This window comes from Natrix helvetica, assembly GCF_964273705.1.
Source record: "Natrix helvetica genome assembly, chromosome: 2".
NCBI lineage: Eukaryota > Metazoa > Chordata > Lepidosauria > Squamata > Natricidae > Natrix > Natrix helvetica.
Window position 1 is genome coordinate 109116432 of NC_138552.1, and position 18417 is coordinate 109134848.

The 18417-nt window shown below is 38.6% G+C and overlaps 1 protein-coding gene across 4 annotated transcripts in view; it reads left to right on the forward strand.

The window, feature by feature from the left end:
• The window catches only part of FAM131B (family with sequence similarity 131 member B), a 57700-nt gene that overhangs the window by 20552 nt on the left and 18731 nt on the right, over nucleotides 1-18417 (forward strand). For 2 of the 4 annotated variants that reach the window (XM_081940575.1, XM_081940574.1), the window contains exons 2-3: nucleotides 13882-13991; nucleotides 16808-16843. In XM_081940575.1, the coding sequence (XP_081796701.1) occupies nucleotides 13882-13991; nucleotides 16808-16843 (146 nt within the window). The remainder of the gene's footprint in view (nucleotides 1-13881; nucleotides 13992-16807; nucleotides 16844-18417) is intronic. The other 2 variants (XM_081940577.1, XM_081940576.1) reach the window with 1 other exon arrangement.

An 18417-nucleotide genomic window follows, 5' to 3' on the forward strand; every position in this document is an offset into this window, starting at 1 on the left:
CATCTGAAAAATAACATGGGAGACATAATCTCTTGTCTATATGAGTTGTCCCAGAGTAAAGTTAATTGAACTTTATAAAACTAAAGCTGATAATTAGACAGTAGATAAAAGATGTAATATGTAAACTAATGTGAGCATGGCAGTTAATGATTATGTGAGTTGATTTTGACATATTTTGTCCTATTAATCTTAAAGTGGTGAATCAAAAACAAATTTATGGCAGCATATTTTGTTTTCTCATTAGACCTTCTGAAAGAAAAAAAATACTTAACCCCTGAACCAAATGTGCCCATATGGTTAAGGTGAACTAAAAGTGTATCTTATTTGCTGTGGCATTTTTCTCCTTACAGAGATGTGCATTTAGCAGTTATCCTACCCCATGTAGATAAAATTCCTGGAAAGATATTGTATATTGTAGGCAAGTCAATTTAAGAGATCGATGCTCAGAGACAATGCAGAAAGTAACAGAAATTCTGGGCTAGAGCCTGCTCGGTTTGTCAAGTAGTTATGAATAGTGTAATCGTTTATTGGGGGTTAAGATTCATAGAATTTTATATTTACATACTGTTTTATTTTGAGAGCTAACAAAGGGTGCTAAATAAAATATACTGTATCTATTTTATCTATTGACTAGGCCTCTATAGACTCCATGCTATATAGATTCCACTCCGATGCTGAAAACAATTTCATTTGCAATACTGCTGGACTCGGTATGACTAGATGGAGAAGTATTCAGTTGCAGGAATTTTCCCTGTTGTAGCTTCTTGTCTATTGATTATTACCAATAGGAAGCAGAGCTTGTAAGGTTATAATATTGCATTGCATGTTAGAGTGACTTTCTCTGGATTTGTTTCATACTGAGTGCATTTCTACATGCCTGTTTTATCAACACAGAGTCATCGCTAAATATCAAGGGATATGACTTGCCTGTTTAGACTAATAGAACTATCTATTCTGTTCTTTTCTGGTATGTTTCTAGAATCTTGGCTGATCCCTCCTGGATAAAAAATTGCTCATTTCCTTCCAAAAAATTATCTATCCATTTGTTTATTATTATATCAATTTGTTTATTTATTTCAGTGTAGAATATTTTATTTTAGAAAATCCAGGAGCAAGAGAGTTATATGCAAGCTACCAAATTAAATCTATGATAGTACCTTTTTCTGTTAGAATTAAAGAATTATAGGGCTGAAAGGGACCTTGGAGGTCTTCTAGTCCAATCCAGGGTAGTGACCTTATACCATCCTGAGCAAATGCCTGTCCAATCTTTTTTTTTAAACCTCCAGTGATGGAGCACAACTCAGGAAATGAAGCTGTTCCATTGATTAATTGAAAGTCAGTTCCTCAAAATTATTGTTTGTTGCTGGGAAGGGAAAAGTCTATTAATGTCAAAGAAGACAGAGAGAGAAGGAGAGAGCAGTTATTATTTTATAAACCATAAGATAAATTATGGTTCCATGAAGATAATCTCCTGCCTTTCTTTTATAGAACATAATTTTATTAAATGTCTTTTAAAAAAGAAATAACTCATAGTGATGTTTCTGAACCATTCTATCTATTGCTACAGAATATTTTATTTCTTTTGTAAGGATATAATGCAATATTGTAGGCATTGCTGAATTAGAACTGCTTTCTAATTTTGCAGACCGATATACTTACTTGCAGATCATTCTTGGTTAATAACTGGGACAGGAATTTCCATTGCTAAGCAAAATGCACTGTCATGTGACTACATAGCAACGGCAACCTTGGCAGTCCCAGTTGCTGTCATTAATTAAATCCCACCTGTTTGTTAGGTGAGGAACCACCCAATCCAAGCCATTCCTGGCTTGGTCCCTCCCACCCCAAGTTTCAGGAAGACAAAGCACTTCCTCCCCATCCCACTCGCCATCTCTGCCCTTTTGGACACCCTGCACTCTGCCACCTCTGCTACCCTTCACCTCTTTTCCAAATCAGACACAGACTTTTTGTCAAGCTTTGGCAGGTTTGAAAGCTTCACAAGATGACACATGATTTGCTCAAGGGTGTCCATGGCTCAGGAAGAAGGCTTACCACAGCCAACAGTTGCCTGGGAAGGGCCAGGCTGGACACTCCTCATGAGTAACTGGGGGCAGCAGAGCCAGCAGAGTGGTAGAGTGCAGGATGTGCCAAGGGCAGAGATGGGGGAGGAGGAGTGGAGGGAATTGAAGCACCCCTGGGATCATAAGTGGAAGTGGATATCCAAGTGCCTGAATCTTGATTACATGATCTCAGGGCCACTACAGCAGCCATAACTTTAGGGAACAGGTGTAACTTCCTTTCATTCAGTAGCACCATAATTTTAAATGATTGCTGAACAAATGGTCATTAATGAAGGACTACCTGTATATATACTTTATAGCTTGATGGAATTTGGAGATGAAAGGTGGGTCAACAGCAGATATTCACACAGAAATATTAGAGAATTGTATTAATATATGTATTTTTAATTTGTTTTTTAAAATCTAGTATGTAGCCACTATGGCTAGTGGGCTATATACTAGATTTTAAAGTAGTATGTAGCCATAAGGGGTGACATGATAGAAGTGTTTCAGTGTCTAAGGGGTAATCGCAAAGAAGAGAAAAATCAACCTATTTTTTCAAAGCACCTGAAGGCAGGGCAGGAAGGAAATTAATCAAGGAGAGAATCAACCTAAAACTAAGGAGAACAGTCAATCAGTGGAACAGCTTGCCTCCAGAAGTTGTGGATGCTCCAACATTGGAGGTTTTAAAGAAGATTGGACAACCATTTGTCTGGTATGGTATGGGGTCTTCTGCTTGAGCAGGGGTTGGACTAGAAGACCTCCAAGGTCTCTGCTAATTCTGTTATTTTGCCCCCCATATAAGATATGGAGCACGTAACAAATGTCACAGGATTGGAGTGGTGTCCTTGGCATTTACTATCAACAATACAGGATCCCCCGAGTTGTTAGAGTTGGGAATAAAAGGAAAGTAGAGGGCTGCCAAATCTAGGCTGCAAAAATCCAGATGGTCATGAAATGGCAACAAAGAGATGAAGAAAATATTACTTTTCTCTTGTCATCTAATGGTCTGCAACACAGTCTGGTAGCCTTAGGTGGCCATTTTCCACCTGATAAGAGATATTGCTTTTAACCATTTAGCTTCCTATGACCAAGGAAACTAAACGACTAAAAAGAACCAATCTTCTCAACTCTGTTTATAGTTTGTCTTACTTCAAATAATTTATCTTAATCTTCAGCCAGAATGTTCCGTGATGTTTTACAGGTCAATAAAAAAATAAACAAAATCTCCATGTTTATAATCTAAAAGACATAAAGCAAACGCAAAAGGGATAGGGGATGAGAAGGAAAATCAGAAGCTCCCAACATTAAAAAAAAATTCTTGTAAAAGCCAATTCTGATGGAGAAATGGAGCCTATCAAAGCTTTTTGCTGAGCCAACGAAATTATCCTGTTTCCTGTCTTTTTCCTCACCTGGAGCCTTTACCAGCTTGCTCCAGTACTCTACTTTTAATGATGATTTCCCCCTATTAGAAATAGCAAATAAGTAATAATCATCTTGCTTTACTTCCTTATTTCTCAATATAAAGTACAGGTAGTCTTCGACTTATGACTAGTTGTTTAGTGATTGTTTGAAGATACAGTAGACTTCCCCAGAACTATTTAACAATCTGGTTTTGAACTTCCAATCCCCTTTCCAATCTGCAGTCCAATTGCATTTTGGGCACGACAACCAGCCCATATTTACAGCTGTATGCAGTATCCCATGGTGTCAGGTGTGAAAGAACACCTTTAAACGTGGTTCCAGTTTATTGCTGATTATGCATATGCATAGGAATCTTCCCAACCAACAATTACCTTATGTAGGACTTAGTTTGCTTGTGGCTACGTAGGGATTGTAGACTGATCCCTCTTGACTCCGCCCCCGATTCTGCCATTTCTCCTCCTACATCTGGTCACATTTGGCGTGAACTTGCCTTCCTATTTCTGGCAACAAAAGCCCATCAGCCAGTGGGTAAATTCATTTTTTTTTACTACCAATTCTGTGGGTGTGGCTTGGTGGGCATAGCAGGAAAGGATACTGCAAAATCCCCATTCCCACCCCATTCTGGGGCCAGCCAGAGGTGGCATTTGCAGGTTCTCTGAACTATTCAAAATTTCAGCTACTGGTTCTCCGAACTAATCAAAATCTCCACTACTGGTTCTCCAGAACCTGTCAGAACCTGCTGGATTTCACCCCTGCCATCAGCTAAATGAATTTGTTTAACAAACACTGCAAGGACGTTTGTAAAAGCAGATACGGTCCAATGATGACCCATTTAACCACCACAAAGCATGACCGTAATACGGGTTCAATTATAGTCATAAATTGAGGACTATCTGTACAATACTCACTGGCCCCAAATCCAGCTAATGATAGTGGATCCCTCTAAATAATTTAGCATCAACTTTGGAGGAGGGAATAGGATCTTGGATTATTCTGCAAATTTGAATGCCGCTCAGTAGACAATTTGTACAATTCTGGCATATAGAGGTTGGAAGTTATCCAGCAAATCTTAGAAAATAAGAAAACAAGGAATGTAAATGCAAAATCTATAGCTGGCAGTAATTATTATGGTAAAATCAAACACCCAGAGAAAATGTTCAACATGTGAAAGGCCTTCATGCCTCTTCATTAAGCATCATGTAGATTGGAAAAGAAGAGGGGGAGGGAAATGTGGTCGCCAGATTTGAAGCTTAGACTTAGACCGAAGGTTGAGGTTTTAATGAGAGGAGTGCTATGCTTTTAGCACCGTATTTTTAATATGAATAATGCAAGAATATTCAGTGCTTTTACAGCAAGACTGGGCTGCTCTTTTTCCTAGTATCCTTATTTTGTATGTAGAAAGTAATGGTTCTAACATTTAAACAAGTTTGAGTGCAGGGTGAAGAGACTCGCCAGATTGAAAAGCACTTTTTTTGCAGAAAATTCTACATTTTCATTTATATTTTATGCAGAATTGTTATGTATTGTTATTTAAATATAAGTTTTAATGGTTATTTCAAACATTGTGAACATTCATACTACTATATTTTATAGTAATTCATATATATTATATTTTGGTTTTATAATTTGATTGTTTTATTACTTATGGATGATATATTTTATTGTTTTTTATTGTGCCTCGTTATATGTGCATGTAAAATAAAGCTACTACTACAATTACAGGTAGTCCTCTATTTACAACAGTTCATTTAATGACCAAAGTTACGACACTAATAAAAGTGACTTATGACCATTTTTCACCCTTATGACCATTGCATAGCCCATGATTTATATTCTTGACAACGGACTCACATTTATGACGGTTGCAGTGTCCTGGTGTCACGTGATCACCTTTTGCAACCTTCTGACAAACAAAGTCAATGGGGAAACCCGATTCCCCTAACAACTGTGTTACTAATTTAACAGCTGCAGTGATTCAGTTAACAAATGTGGCAAGAAAAATCATAAAATGGGGCAAAATTCGCTTAACAAATTTCTCAATTAGCAACATAAATTTTGACTCAATTGTGGTAGTAGGTGGAGGAATATCTGCATAACTCTTAAAAATTGAATTCCACATGGCAATGAGGCTTCCAAATAGCCTTCCTTGACAACCTGTTGGGAAACGCCCAGACAGGGAGGGGAGGGGAGGGGAGGGGAGGTCAAGCAGGAAATAAACCTTGAATCATTGAAGAACCATAATAGATTACTCACTCTCCCACTAAGCAACATGGATCCTTATCCATGTTCCCAAGGGAAGCCAAGTGGTCTGGGAATCTTGTACAAAGAGGATGGGCAGAATCTGGGGCAAGATAGCGAGACTCAAGGTCCATACAGAGTGCCTAATCAGATTTTCAAGCATGAATACATTAAAAGGTTATGACTTTGGGGTGAATATTTGTATATCATCTTACTTACTCATCTTACTTACTTACTTACTTACTTACTTAATAGCACTTACTGTGCTATTATGTCATTAAAAAAAAACCACTTAGTTTGAGAGCAACTAACATGTTGTGGGAAACATCTTGGCCATTCTTTCATGCATTTGAGTGTCCTCCTGTCTGCTGTTGAGTCAGAATTACTTTCAGTTGGAAATCTTTCCACATAAAAGCACATATTGATGGATAGTCCTGCCTGATGAAGAGTGTCTCATTACCTGATGACTTAAAAATCTTGCCCAGGCTACTTATCCACCCAACAGGGAACTACAACAGTTCTGTCTGGGCTCAGATTAAAAAAATAAATAAGAGGCTTACCCAGTAGATAGAACTAAAGATCCTCAAATGTTTGTCCCAGGGTTTTCAGCAACTAAAAGAAAGGGCAGCATAGCTCAGGGAATCCAATTTGGTCTGCTGTGGACCAATCAGCTCCAGTCCCCCCCCTCCCGCCCCATTTGTAAACATACTTACTCACATCTTACAAGATAGTTGTAAAGGTTACATTTAGATTACATATATGAGTAAATTCAGCATACAATACAGATCTTTGTCAGTATTAGGAATAAATGGAGCCAGAGGCAAATGTTTCTTCTAAGACAATCCCTACAAATAATTCAAGTACTTTTCTTCAATATAGGTTATTTTTTTAAAAAAAAACTTTGATGGTTTTCAGTTGATCATACAACTTTTTAATATTAAACAAATTTATCAATTAAAAAAATTGCAACACCAATGATGTGCCTGAGGGCACAAATCAAAGACTCCACCCATGACTTAATACTAAGGACTACAGCTTTTCCTGGAGAGGTGAACAGATGCAAACTCACCTTATCTTTTATTATCATACTACGCTCTGGTTTTATATTTTTGTTATCATTGGAAGCCTAATTGCATTAAAATGTCAGTCACGCTACTCGATTTCGATTTTCATATTCCTCCCAGCTTCACTAATGGCCAATTCACTTAATGAGTCAGAAGCTTTCTTCTAATTAGTAGTGTCTATGCACAGTGGCAGCTCACAGTGCTTGCCTCTGTTCAGTAATTCATGACCAACTTGAAAATTATCTAAAGGATTGCTAACTGCTTTTTGTCCTACATGGAGAGAAAATTAAACAAGCACATTTCAGTACTATTATGGTTTGGCAGGGTACCGGTGTGTTGTTGACTCTGAGCCTGCTGCTTGTTTAACTGCTGTTTTCACATTATTTTTCGTAGGTACACATTGGATCCTTCTGAAGTCCCATGCAGATGATTGAGTTCAATGATTACATTTATGAATACTGAGGAAACCTCTAAGAGAGTCTCTTACAGTAATTTCATGGCGATCAGTGAGATCTGGGCAAGGCAGTGTTGTACTTCTTTATAGCTCTTAGTTATAGAGAAGCTTACACTAAAAGATGTCTCTGGTCTTGTTAAAACAAATGCTGCCTTTTCTACCATATGAATTGTCAAAAAAGAGAGAAAAGCCCCATGGTTTAATGGCTAACTTCAAGCCAGATTCAAGGAAATCTTGTTTTAGCAGCAAATGACAGACATTTAAAAGTTGTGAGGTATCATGGTATCTACAGAGATTTCATGTTCTTGGCTTGACTAGTCCCTAGTGAATTCTGCATTTGCTAATGTTAAATGCCTAGTGCTACTGGATAATAAAGAGACAACTCATCATAACCTTGCTCCCAGCTTATTGTAAATGTGCTTTGCAGGAAAGAATTTGTATAAATCCAGCATACAGTATTTATTTGTAAAAATGTCATGTAAATCTAAATGCTGTAACTAATTTGCTGAATTAAGTCATACGTCTTCCTTGGATTATGGATTGTGACAATGGAAAATATTACTGTGGTGAATCACATATCTGACTGAAAGGTTTTTGCTCATGTAGGTATTAATATACCTGAAAATCTGAATCAACATGTGCAATTATGTCAACTTTGCTATTGCAAACTAAATTGATATGTGCAAGACAGACCAAGAAATTAACTTACTTTTACAAGGTGAATACATATAGCTCTAGAGCATTTTCTTTTTTATACTTTCTAATGCAATGGAAAGATGTTCTGTTTATGGACTTAAGATTCTGTGCATTCATCTGTCCATCAGCAGGATAATTCTGTGAACAAATTTTATAATAAATAAATAATAATAAATAAATATTTATTTCTTAGCCGCACCCTCTCCCGAAGGACTCGGGGCGACGTACAATGAAACATATGAAATAAATATGTGGACAAAACAAACATATAACAGAGACATATACCGAGACATACACAAGGAGGAGGTCGGCTGATGAATAAAAAACAATTAGAATACAGTGATTAAAAAACCCCTAAATAATTAAATATAATTAAAATACCCAATTAAAAACCCATCAGGAGCGATATGGTTAGATCAAAGTTGAGCCAGGCCAGCTACTTGGAATAGGTGGGTCTTAAGCTTAATACGAAAGGAGCGGAGGTCAGAGGTATTTCTAATATCCGGAGGGAGGTCATTCCACAGGGCTGGGCCCGCCACAGAGAAGGCTCTACTCCTAGGCGCCGCCCCCCGACACTGTCTAGTGGACGGCACCTGGAGGAGGCCCTCTCTGTGCGAGCGGATTGGTCGCAGGGATGTATGGGGCAGAATACGATCCCGCAAGTAACTAGGTCCTGAGCCATGGAGCGCTTTAAAGATTGTTATCAAAACCTTGAAACGCACCCGATAGACCACAGGAAGCCAGTGCAGCTCGCGCAGGAACGGTGTCACATGGGAGTACCTAGTACTCCCCATAATTACCCGCGCGGCTGCGTTCTGGACCAACTGTAGCCTCCGGGTGCATTTCAAGGGAAGCCCCATGTAGAGAGCGTTACAGTAGTCCAAGCGAGACGTCACCAGCGCATGAGTGACTGTGCGTAAGGCGTCCCGGTCCAGTAGGGGGCGCAATTGGCGCACCAGGCGAACCTGGTGGAACGCCCCCCTTGCCACGGCTGTCACATGGTCATCCATGGACAGCCGGGCATCCAGGAGGATGCCCAAATTGCGCGCCCGCTCCACGGGGGCAAGTTGAATGCCCCCAATGGCCAATGATGGAGTTAATTGGCTGAACCGGGGAGCTGGTACCCACAGCCACTCTGTCTTGGAGGGGTTGAGCTTGAGTCGGTTGTCATCCATCCAGATCCGTACGGCTTCCACACACCGGGACATCACTTCAATGGCCTCGTTGGGGTGGTTCGGGGTGGAAAAGTACAGCTGAGTATCATCAGCGTACAGGTGGTATCCCACCCCGAAACCACGGATGATCTCACCCAGCGGCTTCATATATGTGTTGAACAGGAGTGGCGAGAGGACCGACCCCTGTGGCACCCCACAAGTAAGGGGGCGTAGGGTCGACCTATCTTCTCCTGCCAACACACGCTGCGTCCGGCCAGAAAGGTAGGAGCCGAACCACCGCAAAACGGTGCCCCGGACCCCCAACCCCTCCAGCCGGCGCAGCAGGATACCATGGTCGATGGTATCAAAAGCCGCCGAGAGGTCTAATAGGACCAGGATAGAGGAACAACCTCTATCTCTGGCCCTCCAGAGATCATCTAATGGTGGGATAAGTCATGAGTTGCAAGAGGGGGGAAAGGAGGGGGGCAACAATATACCTCTGTGAGAAAGGCAGTCAAGTAGTCCATCCCTTCCCTCCTTCTTCCTGCTCATTTGATGCAGGCTGTACCATGCTTTCTAATGCAGACATAGAAGTACACAAGGATTCAAATGGAGGGAAAGTCCAATCAAACATATATGCAGAGCCATAACCAATAACAGCTACCTTCTACAGTCACTACTTGTAAGGGCGTTGGCTGGACAGGAGATGCTGTTGAGGATTTGTACTTGTGCCTATAAGTGCTTAGATATAAATGGGAGGAAATAGGCCTAGTTTAGTTCCAATAAGATGGAGTGACTTAGTGTGTGGAAGCCTTCTGACTCAAAAAACACTCCATCTTTAATTCTAGGCAGGGTTCAGTTCCATGGATAGATGTTCGTAATCTGGGGTCCTGAACAACTGCTTAAAAGCAGGTTGCATCTACAGCTAGGATGACTTTTACACAGCTCCATCTTTTGTAGATAAATCTTCCTGGATCATGCACTCTTGTTCTCCATCATTCATGTCTTGATAATCTCTTAGTGAACTACTCTAACGTGATATACATGGAATTGCCCTTGAGAACCACCTGGAAGCTTCAGTTGGTCCAGAACACAGTGGCTCAGGCAGTTATGTCAGCCAGTCCATTTGTTCATGCAACACTACTATTTCAAAAGCTGTGTGGTTACCAGCATGTTCCTAGATGCAATACAAGGTCTGCATATCATCCATGACTCAGGATTACTTTTCCCAGTAGTTCTGTCCATCCATTAAGGTCTTGAAGCAATGGTTCACTCACTGTGGATCCTTTGCTAAGGGAGTCTCCTCTACAGGAAGCAAGGCCTTGTAATGAGCATAGATTATTGGGGGCAATATGTTGACTCTGTAAACTTAGCTTAGAGAGGGCTGTAAAGCACTGTGAAGCAGTATATACTGTAAGTCTAAGTGCTATTGCTGTAACTAAAGAGGAAACTTTTGAAGGACAGGGGTAGATCTGTGGTCTGGACAATGATAGAGGAGGCTTGAGCCCAGACCAAGAAAGTGGTTTGCACAGCTCATACAGTGCCCCGCCCCACCCCCTAACAATTCACATGAAGATAAAAGGAAAGGAGACACATCCAGACTTGCACATTTCTGTTTGTATAGCTCTTCTAATAAAAGTAGCTTTATGACTGTAATGTCTGTTTTTTTTAGTCTGGTTTGCCTTATAGAGCTGGCAGGCCTTCTCAGTTTCTGTCTCCCCCCCCCCCCCCCGTCTGGAATAGCAGCCCCCCCAAAAATTAAATTGGCTCAAACTGTAGCTTTTTATATAATTGTCCCATATAATTGTCCTGTATAATTGTATAATAATAAGTCATCACTAGATGAACAATAATTTTATACCACATAATATTTGGGCTGTGCTGGTAAAAAATAAAGTATAAAAATGGGGATTTGTATTTTGTAATTATTCTTTATAAATAGAGCTTCTGTGATAGATTCCACAATTTGGCTAGAAAAGGACTCCCTTGAGGACCTCTTCAGAAAAATATTTTTTTTGTGTGCTTGAACAATAGGAGCTGTATAAGGAATTCAGAAAGACTTGTTTTTCTTCCTGAAGAGATTATGGGGTTTATAGCAAATACTGCTAAATGTTTTTAAATAACCTGAAATATATTGCTTTGCAGATACTATTTCATCAAATTGTATATTGTAAAAGTAATAATTTACTGATATGCATAATCAAATGTAAATAGTCAAACTGGGCCAAAGAAAAGTTTGAGGGCTGCATACTGACTGTGTGCTGAGTTCTTCTAGACAGCATCGTAGTGGTCATCATGTCACAGAAATGAAGTGCTGCATACAATCCCACTGCAGTTATTTTATGACACAGAAATTGTTGTCCAAATGTCACTATTTGGCAAATCGCATCGAGCTAAGGAATTATAAAAATCCGGAGACAATATTTTTTGCATCAGTTTTACAGCACTCCTAGTAGCAAAGATGGACAACCTCAGAGCAGTCCATTCACCAAAGATGGGTATTTCCCTTTTTTGCAATGACATTTACTCTTTAAAGACTTCCGTTGGAGAGTGCATTGAAAACTATCAGTGAAAATATAAAGAAAAATGAAAGCATAACACTAAATATCCAATTAAGCACAGCAAATAGTTTAGAACAGTGGTTCTCAATCTTCCCAATGCCACGACCCTTTAATACAATTCCTCATGTGGTGGTGACCCCCAACCATAAAATTGGTGTCTCGGTTCCTAAGAACATAGAAACTATGTGTTTTCGGATGGTCTTAGGCGACCCTTGTGAAAGGGTCGTTCGACTCCCAAAGGGGTCCCGACCCACAGGTTGAGAACCACTGGTTTAGAAGATTAGAGTGCCATTGATCTCCCATGCAAGGCAAAGAAGTTCATGTGCCCACCCAATAACATCTAAGCCTATAAAATCTTTGAATTAATCCCTCATAATATTCATACTATTTATGAATGTATCTGTATATTAGGTAATATAAGCAGCCTAATTCTATTGTGGAAATCTCACAAATCCAACTATATCATGGAAGAACACCATGGAAATTAACTATCTCAGACCTCCATGAAGGAAGGAAACAAAAATTAATATAATGAATGCACGAGTATAATTATGACTACACTAAGGTGAATGTGAGTTGCGAGGACTGTGGGGGCAATGTTTCATGGGGCAAAACTAGCATGTCCCAGAAATTCCTGTACTCTGGGTTTAACGTATTAGTTTATCCAGGCAGAGCGGGAGTGCTTATGTGTGCAAAGCCAGAGCCCTATTGGACAACAGTCCAGGTTTTCTTTTCTGCTTTGCTTGAACAAGCCAACAGCTTGGTGTTCTGCACTTGGTGTTGCTTCATTCCTTCCATTCAAGTTAGCTCTTTTGTGCTTGCGCTATTGAATGTCATGGCAACATTTTGCCATGAAGTGCATGAAGTACACACCATGTTATGAATTTATGTTTAATTGCACACTTTCTGGCAAGTGCCCAATACTTTCAAATACATATTAAGTGCTAATAATTGAAACACCCTGTGGATTTGAATCTGCTTTAAATTTTTCTCTGTTCATAGTTACAGCAAAACATTTAGCATTATTATCATTTTCAGATCCCCATTTTCCTGAGAAGTTGTTTAATGCATCATATGACATACATTTACTATTTAGGATCAGATTAAGAAAAGAAGCCAGTTTTGTAAGTTTTCTTCAGATGGATTTGTACATTATTGATTAGGTGGCATTTAAAATGCAATAGATCCATCCTGTTTTGCCTAGAACTGCTTCAGCTATCTGAAAAATGGGAGGGGCAGAGGAAGACGCATGACTACATGATCTAATGATCTATCTATGTATTTTGGTTATGGGGAATGGTTTGTGAAACAGGCAAGCTCTTGATTAGGGAGAAAAGAATGACAAGTCCTGTTTAAATGTCTGTCTGTACAAATCCTATTTGAAATTAATCTCCATGTGGTATTTAAGGTTTATAGTGTAACTATTCTACTCAAATGTTTAACATATGTACATTACTGGTTTAGGGTGAGCAAATTTTTGTGACCAAGGGCCTCATGTATAAGGGGATGTATAAGGATGGGTAGAAATTTAAAACACAATTGGGTAGCGCTGTTTTTTCCCGGGTGTTTAAGGAGTTTCTTTTTTTCTTTTAGTTTATGATCTGACTTTTTTTAGCTTGCAGTATGATTTCCCACCTAAGAAGAGCAGGAAATTGAGCCGTCAGTTTTCAGTTGTTGTCCTCAGAAGGGACTCAAAGGGCTTCAGGAAGGCACTTAAGAATCACCACTCTGTAGATGATATTCATCCTTCATAATTTATATTTGATATTAGTGTTGATTTGATTCTTTTGATGGACCCCAAATGCCAGTTGTTTATTTATTTATTAAACTTCTAATTTGCTAAGTGTGTGCTAAGAGTCTGAAGTGACACCACATTTTCTTAAAACCTGGCTGTAATGCTGTTCTGAAATCCAGGGGTCTCTTTTCTCTCAGTTTCAATGATTGATGAACCTTGCAATTTTCCTGGCATTCAACAATATTTCAGCCAATCACACTATTTCTTCCAAACTTCTAACATTTTTAAAAACATCAGATCACAGTTTGATTCAATAGGATATTATCATCTTCGGGGTGAAGGGGGTATCCTAATGAAATGTGTGACTGCCCTCCTCAGAGATCCCTGCTTAAATTAACATTTTATATCAGCTATGGGACATCCCAAGCCAAGGAAAGTTTGGAATGTAATCACTACAAAAGTAGGTACTCTGATTACTTTTTGTGTGGCTTCAGGAAACGAAGTGATTGCTGTGGACTGGAAAGGGCTAAAAGATGTGGACCAGATCAATATGGACAGCACCAGCTCACTCCATGGAAGCAGCATCCACAGACCATCTACTGAGGTGAGCATTCATTCCACGTCATAGATAAGAGAGCATCATCAAAGAACATCAGCAAAGAAAAATCTCCAACCAAACCCATAGAAACAAGTACGTTCCAGGATGAAGATCCGGGATCTTTCAAATAGTCAAAAGGGGTGGAGATGTTTTATTGTAGACAGTGATACGTTTTTTTTTTTTAAATTTTCATTTTGATATAGATTGGCAGGAAACCAAATAATTGTTTGGAATTTGAATCCAATAAGATTCTAGAACTATTAGCTGTCAAAAACATCTTGGCAGTATTCCATGAAGTGCCTAGGATAAATCCTTATCTGTGAAATTTTTCTAATGACTATTGGCGAGATAAAACCACTCATGTTCTCTATACAGTATCCTCTTGTGTTCTTGTGATCATGCAGATAATTTTCTCCTTTTGCTATAAAATCTCTACTCAGTTCAGGCCATTTAATGACTTGGTAGTAAGTCTTGTGCATCAAGTATGGCCAGCTCTGGTCCCCTAGAGGCCTCTGATTTTTTTCCCTCTGGCATTCAGCTAAGAACCAGACTGGATTGAGTATTAATACGATGGAGTAAAAGATGTGAATGCAGGAAGCGTCCTCCCTTTTTAATCACACAAGAGTCAGCCTTCCAACTGCCAAGCAGCAGAATTTCAGTGGGAAAAACAGCACACTATATGTTTTTCTTTCTGCTATAATCATGCAGCTCTCCTCACAATACTTGGATGATTTGCACAGAGAAAAGTTGTTTATAGGTCCAATCAATTGCAGAAGGGAAAACATGATTAGATCTCAAAGTGCCTGAAGAAGTTCAAACTTTTCAGGCCCATGTACTGAAATTAGGGTTAAGGAAAAACATATGGGACAGGCTCTTTGTGTATATGTGCTTTCATTATCCATCAGCATAGAGTAGATGCCTTCAGATGGATTATCCTTCTTGCATAACTTTGTTTGATTCTTTGATAATTGTGTGTGGCCTACTTATCTAGTAGGGTGCATGAAATGAAATTTAATGAGCTTTTTGGAATAGATAAATGCTATTCAAGCATGACATTTTAGTTTTTATGAAACTCCTGCAAATAGATGGGAGCATTTTGAGGTATGCTTACTTAGACTGTGATTCCTGAAATCTCTCTTCAGGGGATTTTGACTGCTCAATGTGATATCCATTTGAATGGTAGGAGAATTGGCTCAGGTGGTTCCATTTTTCTCCATTTTTAAATTTTCTACTGGCATCCCATGGACCACTGTTATAAAATAATTATTAGACTACGCAGAGCTTTGCCTTCATTCAGATTTAGTGGCCCAATAATTAATCCAGACTAGTCTTGCCTATTTTGACCACTAACTTCTCTCAATGCCAGACAGCAATTTTCTGAAGTAATGTTACCAGAACCTCTTTTAATTTGAGATATGCTGGGCAGAGGTTCTTAAGAATAAAGTGTGACTTCAGTCATTTCTCTTTAAGGACATGTATTGTAATAAAAACATTTAATATTTTATCTTAGAATCATTAAATAGACAAGCATTACTAAACAACTATGGGAAACTGCTTAAGCAGGCTAAACAGCACACTTCATTGGTTAAATTTGCATTAAACTCCCATGTTTTCACATGTATATACGAATCCAACTCTAGGTGAGGCTACATTGCTTGAGATAAGACACATATGGTGCTGGAAATTTTTTTCTAAATGTTCAGGAATGTACCATGTTCCTATATAGCTTGCTTCAGATCCATCCAGGAAGCAAAGTAGACCTCCTATGATGAGTTAATGACATTGCTGGGTACTTTCCATCATACTACCGGTAGTAAATCCAGCTTCCCCATGTTGCAGGAGTTACTCTTAAGACAATGGCAGATGGTGCTTACCCTTTAATGCTATCAGCTGATTGTTGGAGGACTCATAGGAAATTCTGAGGAAATGTGAAGCCATGTTAAGTAACGATCCTAAACTGTTTTCCTGCCAATATGCAATCTCAGAAACAATATATGAGACAGCATCTAGGAAACTGAAAGGAAGAATTGAAGAGCTGAGTCAAGAGGAAGAAAAATTCAATTAGACAGAGAAGGATGAGAGAAAAGTATTTATATATAGATAAAGTAGAGCAAATATTGGGAGAAAAGCTTTGCTATAAGTAAAGTGCCACATCAAAAAATGGATGAGTAAAGAAAATAATAAAAGGAAGGTAGCTTTCAGGAAGAGTATTTCACCGTGGCAGAAGGAAGGGAAGATGAGAAAAGAAGAAAGCTAGAATGGAAGAAGATAAGAAGGGGGAAAGTAAAGATATTTTGCTACAGGCACTTTTTCTCCTTCTGTTCAGTTGTGTCCAATTCTTGGGCACTTCCTGGATAAGTACCAGCAATTTTCTTGGCACAGTTCTTTGCCATTACCTCCTTCCTATGGCTGAGAGAAAGTGACTGGCCCAAGGTCACCCAGCTAGCTTTGTGCCTAAGCTTTAGGCAGTTTTATAAATCTATACCTACTTAATCATCTACCGCTGCTATAAATAAGTTTTCAACTCATTGTTTAAATGAACATCTTGACAGAATCATTGATTTTCAGTGCCATGCAGCTTCAATTCTGGAATAATTATATTTTCTCACGTCTCAGTTTGCTTTTCCCTCTCTCCAATCTTTATTTATTTTGCTATACACTTAACAATTGTAACTACTATCAAGAACAGTCTCTCCCTAAACATGCATCCTGGTCTTTGAAATCCTTAGTAGAGGAAGCAATAAAGTCAACTGCTGCATGAAATGAATATGGTATGGAGAGGGTTTGGGTGTTACTAATGTTTTATCTTAATTCTTATGTAGCAAACACGGACAGATTTCTCCTGGGATGGCATTAATGTGAGTACATCCAGCACGCTAGCTGAGTCAGTCTGTCTATGTGAGAGCCTTGCTTCTGGTGGGTCTTCGGGTGACCATTAGGGAACCATCTTGCTTCTAGTAAATTCTGGATCATACCTTAGATTGAGCATTTTTCTGCTTGTAGTCTAATTGATACTTTATCCAGAAAAACAAATAATGGATCTGAATGGCAGCTCAGCACACAGAAGATATGTGTGTTTCAAGGTCAAATTCCAATTAGCTAAACATTTTGTCCATGATCCTACAACAGACACACACACACCCCAGCAGCAGAAAATCTGACCTGTGAGTGGGTGGGTATTCAAAATCCGCTCTTAAAGTAGATGGATACTTGAATGACTACTTTGCTAGCTGTTTTGAACATGCCTGCCTGGACTCAAGGACTAGGTTAATTTTACTTTATATTGCAAACGTTTTTATAAGATATTATTATCATTTGCAAGTATAATTCCAAAACATCTATTTTAATGACTCCTTATTTTCATTCTCTTTGTTATCATAGCATTTTAAAATAATGCAGACTTTATCCAAATTATTCAGACTCTCCTAGCTTGGAAACCATGTATATAAATGTATACATAAATGCAAACACATACAATTCTGTAAAAGCGAGACATAAAAATCACCTTTCAAACTGTTCATGAAATAATGCAAATGCCATTAAAGAAGATTGGTCCTGTAGTCTTCATCACCAAAAAACTAAATATCCAGAAAAGAAAATTTATCTAGATTATCTACAATCTAAAGTTTTAAACTGGAACTCAAAATCATTACATAAACCTAATTCTGTGTTAGCCACAATATTCTGTACTTGGACAAACAAACATGATTTTAAAAAAAGGACTACAGGAATTGCTTTGCCAAAAGTCTACCACAAGAATACCCCCAAAACATATTATCTAAAAGAAAAAAACCTCAAACAATAGAGAAAAAAGCAAATATATTCATTCTGTATACATACGAAGTACACAGTTGGCATTCTGTACATTCTTCAGGGAGTAACACTTCTAATAACGATCTTATATGTTCTGCTAAGGAGAGATTGTGATTAAATGGGAGTCATCCATTTAATTTTATCACTAACTCATATAAATTGCTTAGATCAAACAATAATGAGCTACTCAAAGGCATATAATAATGCTCAGATCATGGCTAAATTTAAATGTCTATTCTTTAATGCTCTGAGTACATTTTTTTATTAGACAACCAATTACTTTTGTAGCCCATTTTCTGGAGACAAATATCAAATCATAGGACATGCTAGAGTAATTACAATATATGTGCATAATACTGCCATTTTTATTTTAAAGGAAAGTAGCTACTGGACTCCAAACCAACACTGTTCTTCAACCACCTTCTTTCTGATGCTTGGGTTTTCTGTGTCCCACACAATACTATTTGCAATAAATGGCAAATTCAGGAAAAATGGCCAATCTAGTGTATGTATGGGGAGGGGATTTTCAGTAAGAAGAGAGAGCAGTTCAGGAGTATGGATACTTACAGATTGTATGGATAATGTAGAAGGAAAATTAACTGACACATCTGTGGTTTTG